The 21,726-nt window shown below is 36.4% G+C and overlaps 1 protein-coding gene across 6 annotated transcripts in view; it reads right to left on the minus strand.

The window, feature by feature from the left end:
- The window catches only part of KIAA0825 (KIAA0825 ortholog), a 245,961-nt gene that overhangs the window by 201,354 nt on the left and 22,881 nt on the right, over positions 1-21,726 (minus strand). For all 6 annotated transcript variants that reach the window (XR_014846836.1, XM_085042658.1, XM_085042656.1 and 3 more), the window contains exons 2-3: positions 10,134-10,273; positions 1,847-2,015 (exon numbers count right to left, since the gene is read on the minus strand). Coding sequence is in view for 5 of the 6 variants with exons in the window: in XM_085042658.1 (XP_084898784.1) it covers positions 1,847-2,015; positions 10,134-10,264 (300 nt within the window). In the remaining variant the exon portion in view is untranslated. The remainder of the gene's footprint in view (positions 1-1,846; positions 2,016-10,133; positions 10,274-21,726) is intronic.

Genomic DNA, 21,726 nt, shown 5'->3' on the forward strand with positions numbered 1-21,726 from the left:
TACAGATACATCTGTAATCTCATCTACACAACAGGTTGGTTATATAAGAATCCATGAGCCTGGAAATAGTGATGTCCAAGTCTGAGCTCCAAAAATGTTTTCACGATGAACAGTGCAGAATTGAGACTTCCAGGCTTCTCACACTTTGCTGTCTGTTTAGCAGCCTGCCACAGAGCCATTGTCAAGGCTTAACTGGATACTACAGCTCACAGCAAGACTGTCATGCAGTTAGTAAGCTCCTGGGAAGCTGGAGAGCTAGAAAGCATATTTTGTGCAAGATATTCCAGAGCTGGGGACATTTTTGTGTTTTCCAAACAAATGCCGCCATCTGGTGTTCAGGCATATGGCTTGAATAGACCTTGGAGAAGTAAGCAGGGAATGGACACAAACAAGTCATCATCGTCATGCCACCTCCTGAGGGAATTCAGTAAGGATCTAAGTGGAGTAAGAGGAATAACAAAAGACTTCTGAAGTCAAGAACTTCATAGTCAGCTTTTCCTGGGATTCTCTAATTTCATCTAGATCGAGTGTAACATGTAGCAGTCTCTGACACCCTTTAGTGGGATTATTATTAGCAGGAATATTCCTACTGATCATTTTTGTCAAAAGAGAACAAAATCACTCCTCACCACATAAACATTAAAGATGTGGTGTCTCTAAAATTTACTTCACCATTGGACACAGCTCAATATCCAGTGGATGCAAGGGTGACTGAAAGACCAACAACCAGTTCGAAGAGTTAAAAAAAAAAAGAGGTGATTTTATCAAGCTTGTGCTCTAGCCAGAGAAAACATTCCATTTCTCTACAGTTTTCCTCTTCCATTACAGCTAATCTTAGCCTAAAGTTGTTCATGGTGTACAACTAAACCATGACATGAAAGTGACAAAGAATAATCACTGAATACTGTTTATTTGTTTGACCTCATATGTATGTATCATATCAAACACATACATATATAGTTTTTATATAAACTTGAAGACCATAATTTACTGAGGTATCAACCTCCACTTATATTGCCAATTCAATTTTCCAGACTTCCATTTCCACATATATATACATATATATACACATATATATACAAATATATATATATTCCACATATATATACATATATATATATACAAATGTAACCTTTTGACAAAAATTTTGGATAAAAATACCGTCTAAAATGATGGTACTTTTAATTTAAGTGAAATTTGATTTCTAGCTGCATCTAGTTGTACAGCTTGGTAGGACAAAGGATACAGCTCCCACTTTTCTAATTGGGAAGGGTAGAATCATAGAAGCATTTGGAGTGGAAGGGACTTTTTAAAGGTCATTTAGTATAATCCTTCTACAATGAGCAGGAACATCCTCAAGTAGACAGCTGCTCAGAGCCTAATACAACTTGGCCTTGAACATTTCCAGGGGTGGGGCATCTACCACGTACCCCTCTGGACACACAGCAGGTAGGAAGTTTATGCTTAAATAATGCATAAAGAACAATAACATATATTAGATGAATTAAATTCATACTGATACAAGTGAAGAATATGGAGTAACACTAATAGGCTCAGTGTAGACAGTAACTTCAAATGTTTTTTTTACCAACATGTGTTTTATAAAACAATCCTAGCAGTGCTGAACATATGGTAGCATCTGTGAAAGTATTTTGTCCCCAGTTTGTCTATTTAAGGCATGATCAAAAGGAAACACAACACCCTGCTGCAGACATGAATTTCTTAACTATCCTGACAACAGCAAAGACTGAAATGAGAAAACTAATTGAACTCACCCACATACCATCCCACATCCAATCATGTAACCAACTAGACAACATTAAAGTCTTTAATAAACAATTTTTACCAGGGTCTTAAGGAACTCCAGCAGCTCTTCATGGTCTGTAGCAGAAGGTCTGAGAGAACTAAAATTGCAGTTATTTAGCCACTGAATGCAGTCAGTTGTGCTTTGTAGTACTTCATCAGTACATATTTCATTTACATCTGATTGCAGGTCTTTAAGACATTTTTCTATGCTATTAAAAGAAAAAAAGAAAAAAGAAAAATCACAGGATTTTTCTTCAATATTTGGAGACAAAAGACAAAATTTTATATATTCCATATTTTAAAAAACTACTTAAAATTAAGGCAACACTAGTCCTTCTTATTCATAGATTAAGCTACCTTCACAAATTAAGACCTGAATTTGCAGAATTAACACTTAACATTTAAATACAGTTGAGCTAGAGCTAAAAAAAAATTCCTTCAGGCTAGACTGTATCATCCTCAGCAAGAAAATGTACAGCTTCACTTTCAAACAATCTCCTCTTTTTTAATAAAGTAGTTAATGAATAAGACATTATGCAACCTAAAATCTGGCCCTTGGTGCTTAATTAGCTAAAGCAGAGACTATAAACTGAATCAACTACTGTATTCAAAGGTGAATGTGTCATTTTGCTCCTTTAGCAATCAGAAGTTGTTTTATAAAACATAAGATATATTAATAACTACTTAAAGGCCCATTGACATCACAGAAAATATTGGAAAGTACTTTAAAGCCAGTTGTGCTGCGAAAGCAGATCTTTTCTTTCTTGTTTTGTCATTAGAATATTTGAAAGAGAACAGAGTTTGTTTTCAAGCAGCTGATCCACTCCTTAACATTCATCTAGAATCATAACCCTTTTTATGAAACCAGATGTGTCTGTTAGGTTATTACAGTGATTTCAGTTGCAAAGATCACAAAAACTAAATATCCAGAATTACTTTATTTCTATTTGTGTGGACACTTAGGTGAAAACAAAACAAAATAAAAAAATCCCAAACAATCTACCTATTTTCCTTAAAAACACCTTTTCAGTATTTCATGACTACATTTTTTTTTCTCAAAAGCAATGCTTAACATTTTATACAGTTTCACTTAGGAAAACAGTATTTAGGTCTAGGCAGAACTAGGTTTAATTACCCAGCCATGAATTCCAATTCTAAACTTGACAAAACTCTGGCAAGTATCTTCTTAGATTGTGAAACCTGTTCTCAGGACTATGAAACTAAATACCTTCTTCATATACCTTGGTTCCTGGGACACTGTCAAAGGCTTTTATTGTGGTGTCTGATATGTTTCAAACATATCCAAATAGATTACTGTGGCTAGCACAGGTCTTTCCCATGAGAATTCTTTTTGTGTTTTATAAATAAAGATAAAGTTTGGATGTTATTAAAACGGTGTCCCAAGATCTGGACGGTGCAGGCCTGGCCAATCGGGCCTAGGGGGAGGTTTCTGACGACCAATCTGGGTGACCTTTGAAAACTCTATATATATGATGAAATCAAAACAATAAAGGTCTTTTCCTTCTTGCCACTGAGAACTGGGTTCTTTTCTCTGCTAGCGGCTCAACAGCGACAGATCACAGCATTGTGCAATATAAAAGACACTACTGTTGTTAAATCTGTGCCAATCTGCTACAATTATGAGTGAATTTTTACACTAATCTTTGACATATGAATCTGTGTGCAAGCTAATAAACTACAAGCCATGAATAAGCTACAGCCTTCTCAAGACTAGACATTTTGGTAATTGGTCCCAATATTGATAAGGGGATTAAATGGATAGATTTCAGTGCCACTCCCCTGCCCCTTACCTCCCCAACTATAAATCATGATAACTCTTCATTTTATTTAATCCCTTTATCTCTCCAAAATAAATATTTAATAAGAACTAAAGCTAGTTTTGATTGAATAAACATATTTTCACCCTGTTTATTTACAGCATACAGAATCCTGTAGGTAAACAAGGTCTAAAAAACACTGCTACATCTTATTAAGATTTTTGTCAACACTCAGTAATATAAGAACATGGTTAATTATAGTTACTTACTCCTTTAGATGAATTACATGAACTAAATATTTAGGTATTCAGTTACCTCTCAAAAAAAAAAAAAAGGTGTATTATCTGAGTTTAGGAGGCAGGCATTTTAAATAAAAGACTTCTGCTAAAAATGATTAAAATTATTCTCACTACCTAGGCTGGTATTAAAAACTTCATAACTTCATAGCAATGTAGGGAGAATGAGATTTTGATTTCCAGGTTTAGAAAAGAAACGTGTTGAAGTTTCAGAAACTGTGAACAACAATGTAAATTTGATGTGAAAAAAATGCATAAAGTATTTATTAATTTTATTCTTAAAAACATAATTTAAGAAAATGCTACACAAAATGCTTCATTCCTTTTCCCCCAAAAATACATTAAGTGCAAATGTATTTTTTTTTTAATTTGGAGCAGTAAATTATCTCCTTTTTTGAACATACTGAGGCATTAATTCAGATTATGTCAACTGACATTATATACATACTATGGCAGTGAAAATTTAACAGCCCTCAATTAATTTTTCATCCACAGATGAATCCACTTTTTTTTTTTTTTGAACCTGTGGAACTATTCAGACACATACAGAAAAAACCAGTCACCAAATTACTAAGCAGAGTGGAATATAAAAGCTCAAAGGAAAAAAAATAACCTTTCTCTGTAGCAAAGAAATCTGATAGTCATGCTCACATGTTTTTTTTTTAATTGACTGATATTTCTAGAAAGAAATCTTTAGTCCCACCTAAGTAGTGCCTTGAGCCTTTGTGGGCCCATAATTTTTGCGGCTAGTTCTACTAGCATACCATTATACAAGTGAAAAAGATTTGACTGAAATACCTTCCCCCTTTTACAGGACAGAGTGTTTGCAGTTCTTTTACAAACCAAAGCAAAGTTGTCTTATATTATCTGTCTTCACACTGGAGTGCTTTTCTGGAGAAGCTTTTGATAAGTATTTGCACTGCAGAGAGACAATCTCAATGTAAGGGCCATTAGGTGCTCTTACTTACTAAGTTAATTATAGTTTTTACAAATAACCTTAACAATTATCATGTGGAGAGATGGTTTTTTAAGTGGCTTCATCAACGGACAAACAGTTACAAACCAAGTACTGTAATGGAACTGATAGTGCAAGCCCTATCATACAGTCATACAATATGATTTTGAAAAGTACAGCATCAAAATGAGGGTTGCCCTCTCCATACATCATTTTCCATTGCCTAAGATTACTACGAGTAAGCTGACGTATGATCTGCTAACTCCTTTAAATTTCTAACAAGCACATTTCAATTTATTTCATCTAGCATATGGAGCAGCCATAAAATGACAATGACATTGGTTAAATTAAACTGCTAAGCTATAAAGTGAAATTATCTTTTAACCTCATGTTCCTTATTCTTAAGCTCCTCATATTCATGGAAACACAGCTTTAGAATCAGTTTACACATCTTTTATTCAGAACAGACTGTTTTAAAATAAATGAGATCGTTGTTTTCACTGCTGTTGAAGATATAAGCACCATCATAATACTACTTTGTTACTAAAAAGCTTGACTGCTAAAGGTATAGGACATTTTGTATAAATATGAGTCATATCATTTGGAAACCTGTGTATCAGAGGACCTGCTGTGAGTAGCAAAAAAAATTTGGAGAAAGACTGTTAGCAGTATAATTCACACAGACATTTTCATTGCTAAACTTTCTCATGATCTCGAACCCTAGATGTAAATCAAAGATACAGGACCTGGTAAAAGGACTTTGAAAACTATTGCATATCTCTAATTTAGCTACTTACAAAACACATCCACTTGAACTGTAAAGTAACTGTATCACTGAAACCACAAGAAATAGAATGGTGATGGCTTTGCTACACTTCAGCAAGAGAAGCTTACTTAACAGTTTAACTATATAAAGAACAGTTCTAACCAAACCACTGCCCACCTTTAATTTCCAATCTTGTTTTAAAGGCTTGAGATATTTCAGTCACAAGATGTAAGCTTTATCTTCATAAGTTATTTCAGAAGATTGGCGGTAAAACGAGTTTTTCAACTCCATCGACCAAAACGTGACAGTGACAGATAATGGTTCAAAACCCATCATCTCACATATGCTTGTATGATGATATGAAATGGGATACTTTGCAGGGCAGTCAAAAATCTGATTATAGCTTCTGTAGATGTAGATGACAGCTAATTAACCACCTAAGATACTGACACAGTCATAATCACTGAATATTTGAGGAAAGAAATTGTGTATCAATTAAATAGCCAATTTCAGAGTAACTGCGCTGTCCAGCTAGCAAGTTGATAAAGAACAACTAATCCAAACTCAGTGATTATGCACAAAGGCAACACGGTCTGCACATGAAAAAAATTAACACTACTTTCTCAATTTATTTACTTATTCCTAGCAAATGGTCCATTAAAGTGATTAGGCAACTACTATTCTGACAAAGACTTTAATAACATTGCTTTAATATCTTTATAGGCACCAAATTCTCAGGTGAGTACTAAAGTAATACATTTGTACAACAAGCAGGTTACATTCACCCAAAAGAGTCAAATTCTTTTTGAAAGCCATAAGTATTAGGTCCCAGTAAAACTGACAAAATCATACTTTCATTTCCTCTACAATTAGCTCTAGTTTGAAATTCTCTCAAATACTCAGCCACTCTTGGGATTTTGGTTGGAGGTACCAGGATTTTGATAAATCTGTTGATTAACAGGAATGTGAGGCACAGCTACTTCCTGAAAATTCCAGAGCAGAACAAGCCAAGATTTTCTTCAAAATAAAACAGAAAGATAACTCCTGCAGCACATCTCAGTTTAAAAACACATAAGCCCTTGCTTCTTCAGTTCTGATACAGGAAAACGGAATGAGACAGCTTGACTTAATATCCTGTTTGAAACTCCTCCATCCATTTATTGTAAAGTTTTGATATTGGGAAGCATTTCTGGGCAAATTAGCAAAGTTATGATCAACAGTTGGACCATGTCACTAACATCCTTACCAAGGCATTTCCCAGATAGCCTGTGATTCACAAGGTAAAGGTCTTGTTAGTTCTCAAATAATTATTATAATTTATATCAAACAGTGATGGGAAAAGATGCAATACTATAATCACTTACTAGCATTGACCTGATTGCAGCCCTTTAAAAAAGACCTTCAAAATGCTTGATGACTAAACTACTGTTAATTAGGGTCAGGCTGAAGTTAATCAGATTGAAGTCAAATTAAGCATTTGTGAAAAGCCTCACAAAGTTATAGTCTCCAGGGTGTTGTAGAGATACAATTACTAGTAAATAATTGTGTTGAATTCTAAGCCATTGCTCTGTTGATGAAGACCTAGAATACCTCATGTTGTCCTAGAGCCTCATAAAATCTTGTTGCTTTATCACAACTTTAAGGCAGCCAACCACTCATTGAAGAAAAAAATGAATACACACCAAAAAAAATATCAACTGCTGAAGAGATCACATGCTTAGCAATCACTTCACATTATGAACTATAAGCTTGGTTTCAAGCTCTGTACTGTATTTCCTGCTTAGAAGTATTAAATATCAGCTGGAAGTTTAGTTCTGTGGATTGCTCACAAATTAAATGTCCGTAATTCTTAAACCACCAATTAGGAAAAATAATGCAAATACTTGGTTTTGATACACAGTAGAAGTCAAACCAAACGTGAAAGGAAAGAATGAAGACAAAAGCCCATCCTGACAAATAAAGCTTCATATCTGAGAATAACCTGAGACTATCACTGTACCCAAAACTGGCCAGCAATGACAATAGTTTTCAAACGTCATATTCACCTGCTTCTATAAACTGCTGTAAAAATAAAGTTAACATTCAAGCATAGTAACAATTCTGTTATATGATAGAGAATGAATGAACCACTTACTACTTTAAAACTTGCATATAAAACATTTTCACAGTGATGGCCTTTTTTTTGTCGTTGTTATGGTACCAAACAGAATTGGTACAGTACAAAAATACTGAGGGTAATTCAACTGTTAGAAACCATATCTGATTTGTCATGTCACACAATTTTATAAAACCTATTCAGTTAGAAGGCAATAAATGAGCAGTTGAATGATTTATACACTCTTGCCTCATAATTTTTACACAATGTTTTATTTTTAAATATATATATATGCTGTATACTATTATGTTCATTCTCTGTGGTCTAATAAAAGCATAAATCTATCTGATGAAAAATGGATTGTATTTCAATTGTATCACTGTATCACACAGAGCTGCTCTTATCATACCACTTACAAAGATCAATGGTAACTTGAAAATTATTTCATTCTATGCCACCTCTAATATATCAGCAATAAAAGGACTCTTTTTAATTTAAAAGTCCCATCAGCTGCTGTCCATCTTATTTTAAACTCTCTCAATTTCTGAATCTGACATATTACAGGAGCAAAATAGCACCTGGTAACTACAGAACTACTTCCTGTTTTTCCTTGTGAAAATAAGGTTGAAGCTAGCTTAAGTGTTAATTCAGCAGAAATACAAAACTTTTCCTGACCTGCATTGTTGTGTACCACATCCTAATCCAGTTTCTTGCTCTCCTTCGATAGAATATCATTTGGATTTTACAAAATTTATAGTGAAAAGTTCTTCTAATTTGTAAAACTAGATAGCTAAGACAGTGACAATCAGCCTTCATGACATACAAACAGTTCAGCTTCCATGATGTTAATGTAAACTGTAACATGAAATGTTAAATTGATACAAAGTACCACTTAAAGGAATTAACAGCTGGCTTCCCTTCCCACAGTCAAATGTTTTCTCAATAGGCAGCATACATTTTTCATACATTAAAACAAAAAACAGTAGTAAAGCATTCATTGTAAAGGTTCATTTTGATATTAATCTTTCTCTCAGGAAATCATTGCACAATGACAACAAAATAATTTTTATTTAGTAGTTGAAGAGGTGACAGTAGTTATGCTAAAAATGGCGATGCTGTTTTTCCAGATACAGAAGACCATAGACACCTGAAATTAATTACCTGTGTAATTAACTATGTTATGACATCAGCTAATCTCTAAGTAAGTATCTACACTTCACTCATGTCAACAGCTGGAAAACTGTAACATGAAATTGGATTGTGCAGTGGTTCACAACAGCATATTTACCAGATCTTCACTAACATTGCTACCTTGGGATTATTAATACTGCAAGTATTTCAGTAAAAACTAAGGTTTTAAATGACAATGTGAGATGAGAGTAATAGAAATAAATCCCCCCAAAAAACTCTTAGTCCAGCATAACCAATATGACAATAACTGAGAAATTATCTAGGTCAGTTTTCAGTGAGGTATGTAATAGTTTATTTCCATCCTTCCAGAAGCCATTTGGGAGAAAAGACCTCTCACAAAGGTGGGTTACATTAAAATTATACAGTCTTAAAAGAGATGTCATGGAGGATGTTTTTTGAAACCATACAGCTCTCTGTAAGATGCACTGTTATCCAAAGGTAAGAATTTTCAAAAGTTAATATAAAATCCTGCCATTTGTTATATATCTGACTGTACACATATGTTTTTAAGTGGACAAAAACTTTATTTGCTTAAGAGCATTTTTCAGTGATGAAAGTATCACAGAGGTACTGAAGAGTTATGCTACAAATTAGCCACAGAGCCCTGAGCTAATAATTTTATAGTCATGCAAAAAATCTGCATCAACAACGAAATTTTTTAGTACTCCACTCTTTCTATAACACTGATTTTCGGAAAGCAGCGGACAAAGTGAACAAAGAAATATCTTACAAATCGTAGTTAGAAAATGTGTAATTGCAGCACAAGAATTTTAACTGAAATAGCAAAACAACGGATTATATAAGAAAAAAATATTTATACAGATATTAACTTAGTTCATTTTTCTACTTCCATTAGAAATGCTTAAAGAACACACTGAGTTTAAATTCTGCTTTTTGTCAAATTCTGTAGTTCTTTTAGTCAATAAAAATTCTATCTCATCGCAGTAAGAAATACAACTGTCATGGGAATTCACATTTTCTTCCTTCACTATCACACCTACTGCAATAGAACCTAAGATTAAGATGATTCAACTGTTAAAAATACCATAGAGAGAAAGACTATAGCACAATAATTATATGGCATTAAAAATTTGTTAAATGCTCAAGTGGTTAAAATAAAATTACTGCTGAAATATTTATCAGAATTTCAACCTACAACTACAAGAGAGAGGTAAGTTAAGCCACATTTCTTCCTAAATGCAATGACTTTCACTAGTATTTTGGAAACAAATAAAATACTCTTTACCTGAAAGAGTTCTTCTTTATTTTCTCATCAAGATCACTAAGGATTTGTTGAAATTCCAGTTCTCCAGGGAGGACATTTAACAAACAGTCTAAATTGGAAGACTCAAAAGAATACTCTCCTCCCCATTCCATTTTAAGAACCTGTAAGACAGATACAGTAAAAAGGTTAAATAATAGAAAAATACAGACTAGAAGTACCAAACTATACAACATTTTGTTCTTTGGGAATATTAGATAAATCAGGGAAGCATTTAAGGCTGGAATTATAAAATCAGTGTTGAATGGTAGATCTTGTGCATGTACTGTGTAGACTGGTACAGAGGGAAACCAGGAAAACAAATGTTGAGATAAGTTTCATAGTATCTTGCATTTCCTTGGTTTAAAGAAATCAGTTTTTTTACCTAAATCACAGCAGTAGCTATTTTTTCTTTTAAGATTTAGAAAGAAAATTCTCACTAACTGGAAACTAAAAATAAACACATTACAGGGTAAACTTATTTTTCATGTACTTAGGATTTCTGTCCAAGAAGTAACTGTTTTCTGGAAATTCAGCACAACATTGCAAATACATACAAACATAAAAATCCAGACTCAACCAAATTTCATCTTGCTTTGTAATCATTTTACTAAATCACCAGTCAAAGCCATCAGTCTATTCAAACTAATACACTAGCTTTGAGTCTTTATATCAGAAGCAAAGCATAGTAGGGGTTTCTTCCTGTTTACATCCTCTTTTTGAGAAATAATAAGGTTGGTTTTACCATCAGTGATGACGTACTACCAGAATTAAAGAAAAATATTATATAAAAACTGAAACCTTAATAACCAGTATATTTAATGTCTGCTATTTAATATGTCATATTTAATAATACTATCCATATTGTAGCAACAACACAAGGAACAAACATAATATTCAGATGCATATGATGTTTGGGCAACAAAATAGAATAAATTAAAAAATACATTATTTTTCTTGCAAGCAATATTCTTTTACAAAGCAACTACAGTGTTGGCTGTTATCTAGAGGCACTCCTAGAAAAACAATTTGAGTTTTTCTAAGTGAACTGTTTAAGCATGAAACACATGCTTAAAAAGTACATCAGAGATTTAAGATGCAAGGTCAAGATGATTGGTTTTGGTCATAGATGAGGTGTAGACTTAAAAGTAGCAGAAATGCACATTTCTGGGTTTGCTCTTCCAAAGCAATGTTCAAACAAACATGAAAGTCCTCTAAAGCCTAATATATTGCACCCCTCAATTAACAGCACAACACTATGAAATATTTCATGGATATAATATTTTCTTATATTCTCAGAAGCTACAGAATACCCCTTTGCAAGTAACAATTCAAACACTTTCAACATTTTTGGGAGATATCTCAAAGTCAATCACTTGCTGGTGAAAACGCCTGGTTGTAAATCAAATATGTCTCTTAAAATATTAAGGAAATACCAATCTTTTAATATAAGACTTAACAGATGTTACTTCAATTAAGGTCACTGATTAAAAGTAGAAGTCTAATGGAAACCATTAAATAGCTGTTTACAGAACTGAGATAAAAGGAATACTGAAAATACAGTTCGTTCTTCCAGTATGATACTACTTACCACAGACATTGTCACGCATTCCCTTTTCCCTTCAGAAATATAAAGAGTTTACACAAAAACTGATTCTAACATTTTCAATACCTATAACTCAAAACCGTCTTTTATTCAACTGTCTTGTAGAAGAGTCAATGACTGGTGTAAAATGAACCTGTATAATAGATATATATATACACTGAAAAAATACTGACATTTTGGAATGATTTAGAGTTTTCATAAAGTAGCTGCACAATCAAAATTGTGTATTTATATTTAACCCTATCTCTATTCCTTAAAAGATAGCCAAAATAAGCTTGCATTCCTCAGAAAAAATAGCAGTATAGTTTACAGACTAGTGACTGTTTGAAAAATTCATCAAATGAAAAAAATCACCTTGTAAACATGACAGCCTAGTTTTCATGCATGCATTCCTGTAAGACTTCTATGTCATACTTCTTTGGTTCACTTGTCAAAACAAAGCAATTCTTCCTTTCTGTCTTGGTTTATGGAAGAAAAGCATAATTTGATTATTCAATTTTTAAATACTGTTTTAGATGGCTAATACCAATTTCTTCTGAAAATCTAAACCCAAAAATGTTTCACAAGGAAGAACTAAGAATATCAAGACATAAATTAGCACAATTGAGAAGAAATTTTACTGGTATTTAGCATAACCAGGGCCAGGGCCTTCAGTACACTAACAGACTCAAACTGATGATCTGGACTCCAAGTGGAACTACTCTACCAGTCTGCTGCCTGCCTTCCTTGTCTCCCTTGGGGACAGCAGGATGGCCGTCAGCTAGCAAGGTCCCTCCCCTGCCATCTGGGCTTTCCCCCTCTTCTCCAGGTGCTCCAAAGAGCAGACAGTCATTGATGCTCTCAAAGAGCCAGTATGACACAGCGTTCCTCTGATGGCAAAAAACCTCAATGTTTGTCAACAAATAAATGTTTCTTAAAAATTTTATTGGAATCATCTGGGGGAAAAACTCTGTTTTGAAACTCCAAATTCTGTCACAGTATTTCAGATACTAACAACCCACTTTTTTCTGTAAAGGAGATTAATTTAACACTTGTTATTAAGCTGCATAAAAAGTTTCATTCTCGATATTATATTTCAATATACTATTATGATGTGCTATTGTATGTTTTCAGAGAAATGGCTTTAGAGAGCCTGCTTCAGGTGCAACTCTCTAAGTCCCTGTCTTATTATGCCTAGTCCTTTTCAAAACATATTAGAGGACCATTCATCAACATTAAAATGATGTCAATCTTTTTGGTAGCTACTCAAGAAATTTACCCTATGTACAGTTTAGCTTAAAAAGAAATATTTTTCAAATCTCTTATTTTAACCCATGGTATCAATGCAACTTAACTTCACTGTAATAATTTCCCACTTCTAACATGTGTAACATTATTAAACAATTTTCACTAAAAATCACTAGGCCTATTTTAAAAATATTATGGAACACTCTAGTTAATACAACATATACCTCTTTCTTTTAAAATTCATATGGTGTTTACCATTGAAAGGCGCTTTTTGTGTGTGTTTTCTTTTTTAATGTCAATCAGATGGAAGCAATCGTCTCACAGAAGTCCTATAAAAACAGTATTTAGTTCCAACTGGGTATTTCTTCATTCTGATGAAACAATTCAATTAAACATAATTCCAAACACCTTCCAGTACAAACACCCATGCAAAATTCCATGGGATTTGTATGATCAATTTGCAATATTTTTATTAACTATAATAAGCCTTTGCTCTTAGACATACAGTTTGTATAAGCAGTGTGGACCTAAACCTTGAACATTTTGAACATAGAATTTTTTATGAGCACATCTGTTGAATATGCACATCTTAATGTACCCCTAATTTGAAAACAGGGATATGTCAAACTGCAGCACTGTAACTACAGCGAATTAGCCAAATAAATCATTGAAGCTTTTTTCTGTTACTGCTTCTTATCTTACAGGAGATCTCTCTTTATTGCCCTAACATCCTTGCAAAACCAAAAAGGGATGAGAGAATTGACAAGATTTTTCATCACTCAGCTTATGCTTTCAATGAGACCTTAACAATGATTTCCTTTATCTAGCTTTAGTTGCATAACTATTTCTAGCTGCTTTACAGCACAGAAGATGTCATCTGCAATTGCACAGCAGGCAGCAAGAGCGATGGCAGTGGCCTGAGATACTACTATTCAATGAGAAATTCCTACTGTTCTGTATATTTAAATAGTCTGAATATTTAAAATTATTTTGAAAACCACACAGAGCATACACAAGAAATCCATTTAAAAACCGTAATTTCTTCAGATATACTCTGACATGGTAAAAGCCTTTTACCCAATTCTTGTGGCAAAAATCCTTTTAAAATTATTAATTGTTCAATATACACTTGTAAAAGAAAAGGAAAATCAAAAATTCTCCACATAAAAGAACATGACCCATTTTTGTTTCTGCTAATATGTATTGAAGAGCTCTAAGTTTTCCAACTTGCCTTTCACCTATTTCCCACACTTTGCTGAAGCAAACACATTTACAAGACGAATACCATATTGTTCCAGTAAAAAAAGGACATTTAATGCATACAAAAAACCCCCCAACAAAACAGAACCACCAGTCTTCATGGCAGTTTTATTTACTATATATTTTGAATGCCACTAATACCTTTGAAACAAGTTTCACTAAAATCATCTTGCAATGTTCCCCCTGCAGACCTTTCCATATTCACTGTTGTCATAAACTTATATTTAAATGTTAATTTTATATTCATAAATTATTATCCACCACACACTTAAGATATTTTCCTTTATATTTTTTAAAGAGAGATTCTAAGTATCTATAATTAAATACTCATTTGTAACCCTTTTGAAAACAGGTTTCTCCCAAATTTTGCCATAAGAGTCAGCAAATAAGAGAATGGGAATAAAATACAACTAAAGACACAGAGTCCTCACTGTGGATGAAACAGAAAGCTATGCCATCCATCTAAAGCTGTAATATCAGAATGCAGTGCTGTGATCCAAGGCAGCTATATCAGCCCTTGAATCATAATATTGTCAAAAAGGACTGTGAAAAATGCACATTTCTGACAAATAGCATATGCTACTATTTTTAATATCTGTGCTTTTCTCAAACTATGTAACTTAGGCCTGTATTGTAGGCACAAGTACTTGCCAGAATTTATAACTAAAATCCATGAGTTCTCCCTATCGTCTCTCCCCAGATCTTTGAGTCACAGAAAATGAAATGCTGAGAACAGAAAGGAATCAGCACTGCTTTTTTAGATTTGCTGCTACTTGGGACTGGTAAAAAATGTTCAAAGACAAGGAGAGAATTCTCATTTACATAAGCTTAATCAAACACTATTGGTCAAAGGCAGTGATTTCAAAAGAGGAACATGCCATCTGGATTTGCAAGGAAACTCCTGAGTATTTCTGTCAGAAGAAAGGAATAAAGGATAATGTGATTTCATAACCTTCAGTAAAGAAGAAATGGCCATTTTCTGAGCAGCTCTTGAGTAGCTCTTGAGAGAAACAGTTCTGTATCATCTTAACTCTCAGCTGGTTATCCTCTAACTGGAATCCCACAGTGCATAACATCCAAGGTTCAACATTTATAAACAAGCCACTCTTACACAAGAAGTCCACAAGCATTAAGAACCCTACCTCTAAATCTAGCGGCTCTCCCTACCTACCTCCTTAGTAGTCTATATGGTTACTAAAACTTTAAGTGTGACAACACACAAATGAGTCTGTATACAAGTGCAACTATTTTTTCCTTTCCTAGTTTTCAAGATTCAAGATGCTTCTTCTCAGCTATCTTGTTTTTTGGGGGGTTTTTTTTGGTTTTTTTTTTTTTTTATGCCTGCACTTCTATTATATTTAATAAGGATTCTTGTAAAAAACAGATAAACCTGGTGAAATGTTGTCTTCTTTAGATATGCTTTAGAGCCACACAAAAAAAAAAAAATTAGAAATTCATACAAACACAGGACAAAATTACTCTGACATTGTCACTGATTAAGACTAATCAATCAATCTCATTGTCAAATTGTTATACTTTATGAATGATGGATGTTTTAAAAATACTTTTTAATTAAAACAATAACTACCAATCAATAGACTAAAGTAATCACTGATGCATAGAAAAGAGATTCTAAGAAGCCTAATTAGAAATACCTACTCTCTATTTTCTTATAATTTTCGTAGCCAAGAAAATGTACAATAAATAGAATTATTTCAAAAGAGACTGTAGTACCTAGCTTATTTCCTGCTGTTCCAGATGAGGGTCATAATTGAGTAAATTTTGTGTAGAGATATTAGAAAACATCTGAGACCAATAATTACTTTCCCCAGAAAGACTAAAAGGCTTTTTTTTTCCTGAAGAACAAGAACATAAGATACATAGGAGACCAACGGTGCATCCTCTGCATAATTGTCTTTCTAATTGTGGCAATAAGAAAAGCTATTTAGGTATAGTAGTTGAGTTTTCTCATTTTGTGGCACTTACAAACTCAGAAAGAAGAGCCAATACTTTATAAAATAAAAACCCCATCCCCCATCGCTCACAGAACTATAGTCTAAAAAACATCTGCTACAACATTCCTGTCTTGCTCATCATTAATGTCTAAAACTGCACTGACTTACAAGGACTGCTCTGAAAGAACTTACCTTTTAACACACTGGAAAAGAACCAAAAGTATACAATTTTCAACAAAAACCTTACAAATACCTACTAGCTACTGCTACACTAGACCATAAAAGCTTTTTCTTTTCTTGTTTATTGGAAAAATCCTCTATCCTACCACAATACACTTTAAGGACAATGGTATTTAGAAGACAGAAATTTTAAGATCTCTGAGGTCTTATCGTTCAGTAGATCAGACACAGAGTTGTTGAAATCTTAACAAAAAATAGCCTTCCAATGAAACTATTATATTTAAAAGGAATTACAAAAGAAGTCTCTGACCACAGCCTTTAAAAGGTAAGCTGCATTTCAGTACCTTCATTCCCATACTCCCTTCATTCCCTCTATTTTCTTCCATTACTACTCAATTTAAAGAGAGCATGAAAGCTGTCTATTTTAAAAAATGAAATACATAAGCTCTCCAGAGAGATGTCTCTTAAGATGGCCCAAGTTTTTAGCCATAGGCTTGAAAGTTTGTTTAGTAGTATAAACATAATGGATTTTGGTTTTTTCGCCAAATACTATTATTACTTTTATTAGTAGTACTATACAGGGTCATGTGAAACATTTTACTAGCCATGAAATTTGCTTTTCTTTTTCTTTTTTATCTTTTTCTTTAAATGAAATGTTTACATTTTTTGCTGCCATTACTCAGCTGGTAATGCTTGTAAACGTTCATGCAATACTGCTTAATGCACAACGCGTCACTCATTCCACAGCACAACGCACTCTCTTATTCTTTTCCACCTACATTTTTCACCTTCAAAAGCACTGTTAAGCATCTATTTCTCTCTCCTTAATAAAGAAACACCCTGTACGTAAAATAATTATGATCTACTTTTACTATGTTGCTGTGGTTTAGGAATAGTGTTACTACTGAAAACACTCCAAACCATGCACTGATTCGCTCACTCACCCTTCCACCTCTCCCTCTGCTTGCAGCAGGAAGGACAGAAGAATTGTTAAAGACTACAGGTTGAGAAAAAGACCATTTACTGGAAACAGCAATGAGATCAGAAAAGTAAGAGGAACAATACTACACAAAACATACAAAAGGTGTACAAGTAAGGCAACTGACTCACACAAGGAAAAGCCCACCACATGGAAATCTGCCCTGCACAAGTGGCTGTCCCATTACGCATAACCTGAAGAGATGCTCTCCCCTTGCCCCCAGTGATGATGTGAGCCCGTATAGAACAACCTCCATGGGCTAGCCATGACCCATCCTGGCTGCTTCAAAAATTAACCCTGTCCTGGAAAGAACCAGGACATCATCCACCCCTTACTGTGTAACATATAATTAATGCCCAAATCCTACACCTTCCGACTACATACATATAGCACTTATATATACACACATACATATATATATACACACAAACAAATAATTTCCATAATCAATGGCCGTCCCTCTAAGATATCTGCCAAATTCATTTAGTCCATGACTGTGAGTTCTATCTGTTCTAGATGTCTTCCAGGGCAGGAGGGCTGGTGTGCTGTTAGGTGGTTGCAAGCTGCATCACAAGCTCATGATTGGTGTATCTGGAGCAGTCCATACTCACTGTCCATAGCAGTTATGGCACGCAGTGGCAGGGTCACTCAGCTACTAATATTATACAATGAAACATTACAGACTTTTCTCCCCTAAAAATCAAATCCCCTTTTCAGGTACACAGTGTTTCCCCATCCATCTACATTACTCAACAAGTGCACACAGGTCCTTGAGCAAAACAATCCCACAGGTGGGCTTGCCTCTGCTTGAGGCAGGACTAATCGAAACTCTCTTCCCCAACACGTCTCACATGCACCACAGGAAATTTATCCCTCTCTTTGGTATGTGGAGATTTGATTGTTTAGGGCCACATTCATTCATTGAACCTCTAGTGTTAACCAACCAGGTGGCTTTTGCTAAACATCCCAGTGTTTGAAGTTCCAACCACCCATTGATTTCAGTGTGGTTTTAATAGCCCATTGTACTGTTCAATTTTTCCAGATGCTGGTGCATGACAGGGAATATGAAACCCACTCATATTGTGCCCTTTGGCCCTGGCATCCAAGAGACTATTAATAAAATGAGTCCTGTTGCACACCTCAGGTCTTTCTGGGGTGCCATGTCACCACAGGACTTTCTTTTCAAGGCCCAAGATGGTGTTCCAGGCAGTGGAGTAAGGCACAGGGTACATCTCCAGCTATCCAGTGGTTCTTTACACTGCCAGCATGTAGTGCTTACTTTGGCATATTTCCAGGCAGTGTGATGTAATCAATCTGCCAGGCCACCCCACATTTATATTCCAACCATCATCTACCATACCACAGGGACCTTATCTGCCTGCTTGCTTAAATGCAGTGCACATTTCACTTCTGAATAACCTGGAAAACAGTGTCCATGTATACTCCTCAATCACAAGCCCATCCTTATGTGTCATCTCTTCCAGGATGACTTGATGTGTCCTGGGCCCATTGACTAGAAATAATTCACCTTGTGTTGTCAGTCCACATCTGCCTTCTCAACCTTGACCGCCTGACCCACCTGTCCATTGTTGTGATGCTCTTCAGTAGCCCAGCTCCTGGGTGTGTGTGCATCTCCATGACTTTTACAGCCAACTTCTCTGCCTGGGCAGCAATGTCTTGCTACAATTCAATAGCCCAAATGGGTTTACTTCTCTGCTTCCAACTGGTATTTTTCCATCAGTTTAGCCATCCTCACAGGGCATTTGCAGCCATACATGAGTCAGTGAAGAGGTAGCATGCTGGCCATTTCTTTCATTCAGCAATATCTACACTCTGTTCTAGTGCAGTCTGGATCTGCCCAAGACAAATAGTGGGGCTGTGTCTCCAGACCTGGGGCAGTTGGTTGCAGGTGTCTTGCACACCCTCCAGGTGACAGCAAACTGTGGCCTGCTACCTACTTCTAAAGGAATAGAGAAAAACACATTTGCAATGTCAGTGATGACGCCACTTTGCTGCCTTGAACTCCAGTTCATACTGAAGTTCCACCATGTCCAGAACAACAGTTTTCAGTGGTGCTCTGACTTCATTCAGACCACAATAATTCTGTCAGTCTCTATGCTCCACTGGACTTACACACTGGCCATACAGGGCTATTAAACAGTGAGCAAGTCTTGCTGGCCACTCACTGGCTCTGCAGTTCATGAATCATCTCGTGGATGAGGGTCATGGAGTCCTGGCTGGTGCAGCATTCCTGACCCTGCACTGCTATGGTAGTGATCATCCCTTGTTCAACCCTCAGCAGTTCCACAGCCAAAGGGTCCTGTGAGAGACCAGGCAAGGTGTTCAGCTATTCAATGTCCTCTGTCTCTACAGCACCGTGATAGGTTGACCCTCACTAGATGCCAGGTACTCATCAAAGCCTATCACTTCCCTCTGTAACTGGATGAGGGAGAGAAAATAAAACAAAGGGTTCATGAGTTGAGATAAGGACCAGGAAAGATCATTTGGCAAACACTGTCAGGGGCAAAACAGGTTCAAATTACAGATATTACTTGAATTTATTGCTAACAAAATCAGAGCAGTATACTGAGAAGTAAAATAAGATCTTAAAGAATACCTTTTCCCCACCCCTCCCTCCATCCCTGCTCTACCTTTTCCCGTAGTGGCTCACAGGGAGATGGGGAATGGGGTTACAGTCAGTTCATTACACATTGTTTCTTCTGCTGCTCAGGAAGAGCAGTCCTTCCCCTATTTCAATATGAGGTCCCTCCCACAGGACATAGTTCTCCACAGACTTCTCCAAGGTGAGTCTATCCCACAGGCAAGAGTCCTCCCCAAAATGCTGCAAAGTGGGTCACTCTTGCATGGGGTTCAGTCCTTCAAGGAGAGGCTGCTCCAGCGTGAGTTCCCCACAGGGTCACAAGTCCTACCAGGAAAGCTGCTCCAGCTTGGGCTCTTCTCTTCACAGGTCTGCAGATCCATGTCAGATACCCTGCTCCAGCATAAGCCTCCTACAGGGTCATAGACTCTTTTGGGCATCCACCTGCTCCAGTGTGGGTCTTGTCCATGGGCTGCAGGTGGATCTCTGCATCTCCATGGATTTCCAAGAGCTGCAGGGGCACAGCTACTTCACCATGGTCTTCACCACGGGCTGCAAAGGAATCTCAGCTCCAATGCCTGGCGCACCTTCTCCCTCTCCTTCTTCACTGGCCCTGCCTCTTCCTCCCTGCTGCACTGTGGAGTCCATCCTACGTGACACAGCTCTCCATGAACTTCTCTGATGTGAGTCCATCTCATGAGCAACAGCTCTCTGTGAACTGCTGCAGTGTGAGTCCATCCCACAGGCAAAGTCCTGCCAAAACTGCTGCAGCATGGGTCACTGTTCCACAGGGTGCAGTCCTCCAAGGACAGGCTGCTCCAGCACAGGAGCAGGGCCTCTCTCTCCACAGGTCTCCCACAGGGTCACAGCCTCCTCTCAGGCATCCACCTGCTCCGGTATGAGGCTCCCCCATGGGCTGCAGGTGGATCTCTGCAACCCTGTGGACCTCCAAGAGCTGCTCATTCACGATGGTCTGCACTATGGGCTGCAGAGGTGTAGCATTGGGGAGCAAAACCACGAGACCCCCTTGAGCTGGTATGGAGGGATCTGTTCTACTGACAAGAGAGCCAGTCTTTCATAACTTCCATTTGGCAGGCTAGGTGCGCATTGGCTGTGCAGCTGTCAATCACGCGCTTTCCCATCCAATCACCATGCAGTGTCCGCACGTCTCGCTGACCAAAGCCAGCCTCTCGCAGGAGACCTTTGGGCACACAGAGAAATTCTGTATTCTGGCATGTGGACAGCACTTCCTGACCCTCCTCCTCCACTGACCTTGGTGGCTGCCAAGGTATTTCTCTCACATGTTCTCCCTGCACTCGTTTTAGCAACTTTTTGTTTTTCTTTCTTCTTAAATATGTTATCACAGAGGCCTTGACATAATTTCTAACTGACCCAGCCTTGGCCAGTGGCACATTCATTTTGGAGCCACCAGGCATTGGCTCTGCCAGACACCAAGGAAGCTTCTAGCAGCTTCTCACAGAAGCCACCCCTGTAGCTCCCCACAGCTTCCAAAACCAGGCCAAGGAAACCCAATACTATACAAGTATGTTTGAAGTAATTTTAAGTACTGATGAATAATGTCTGCCACATCCAGGAGAACCTGGTTGACTGCTCTCCTCCTTGTACCAAGGGAAATAAGGCTGTAGTCCTTCAATTTACTCAAATAAGTTTAAGTTACCTGAGCTGCAAGCTCTGTACTCAAAACACAACATGAATGACCAATGGCATTGTGAAGACCTCAGCACATTCAAGACAGTGGTTTAAAACACCCT

This window comes from Lichenostomus cassidix, chromosome Z, assembly GCF_008360975.1.
Source record: "Lichenostomus cassidix isolate B80296 chromosome Z, HeHo_3.0, whole genome shotgun sequence".
NCBI classification, from domain to species: domain Eukaryota; kingdom Metazoa; phylum Chordata; class Aves; order Passeriformes; family Meliphagidae; genus Lichenostomus; species Lichenostomus cassidix.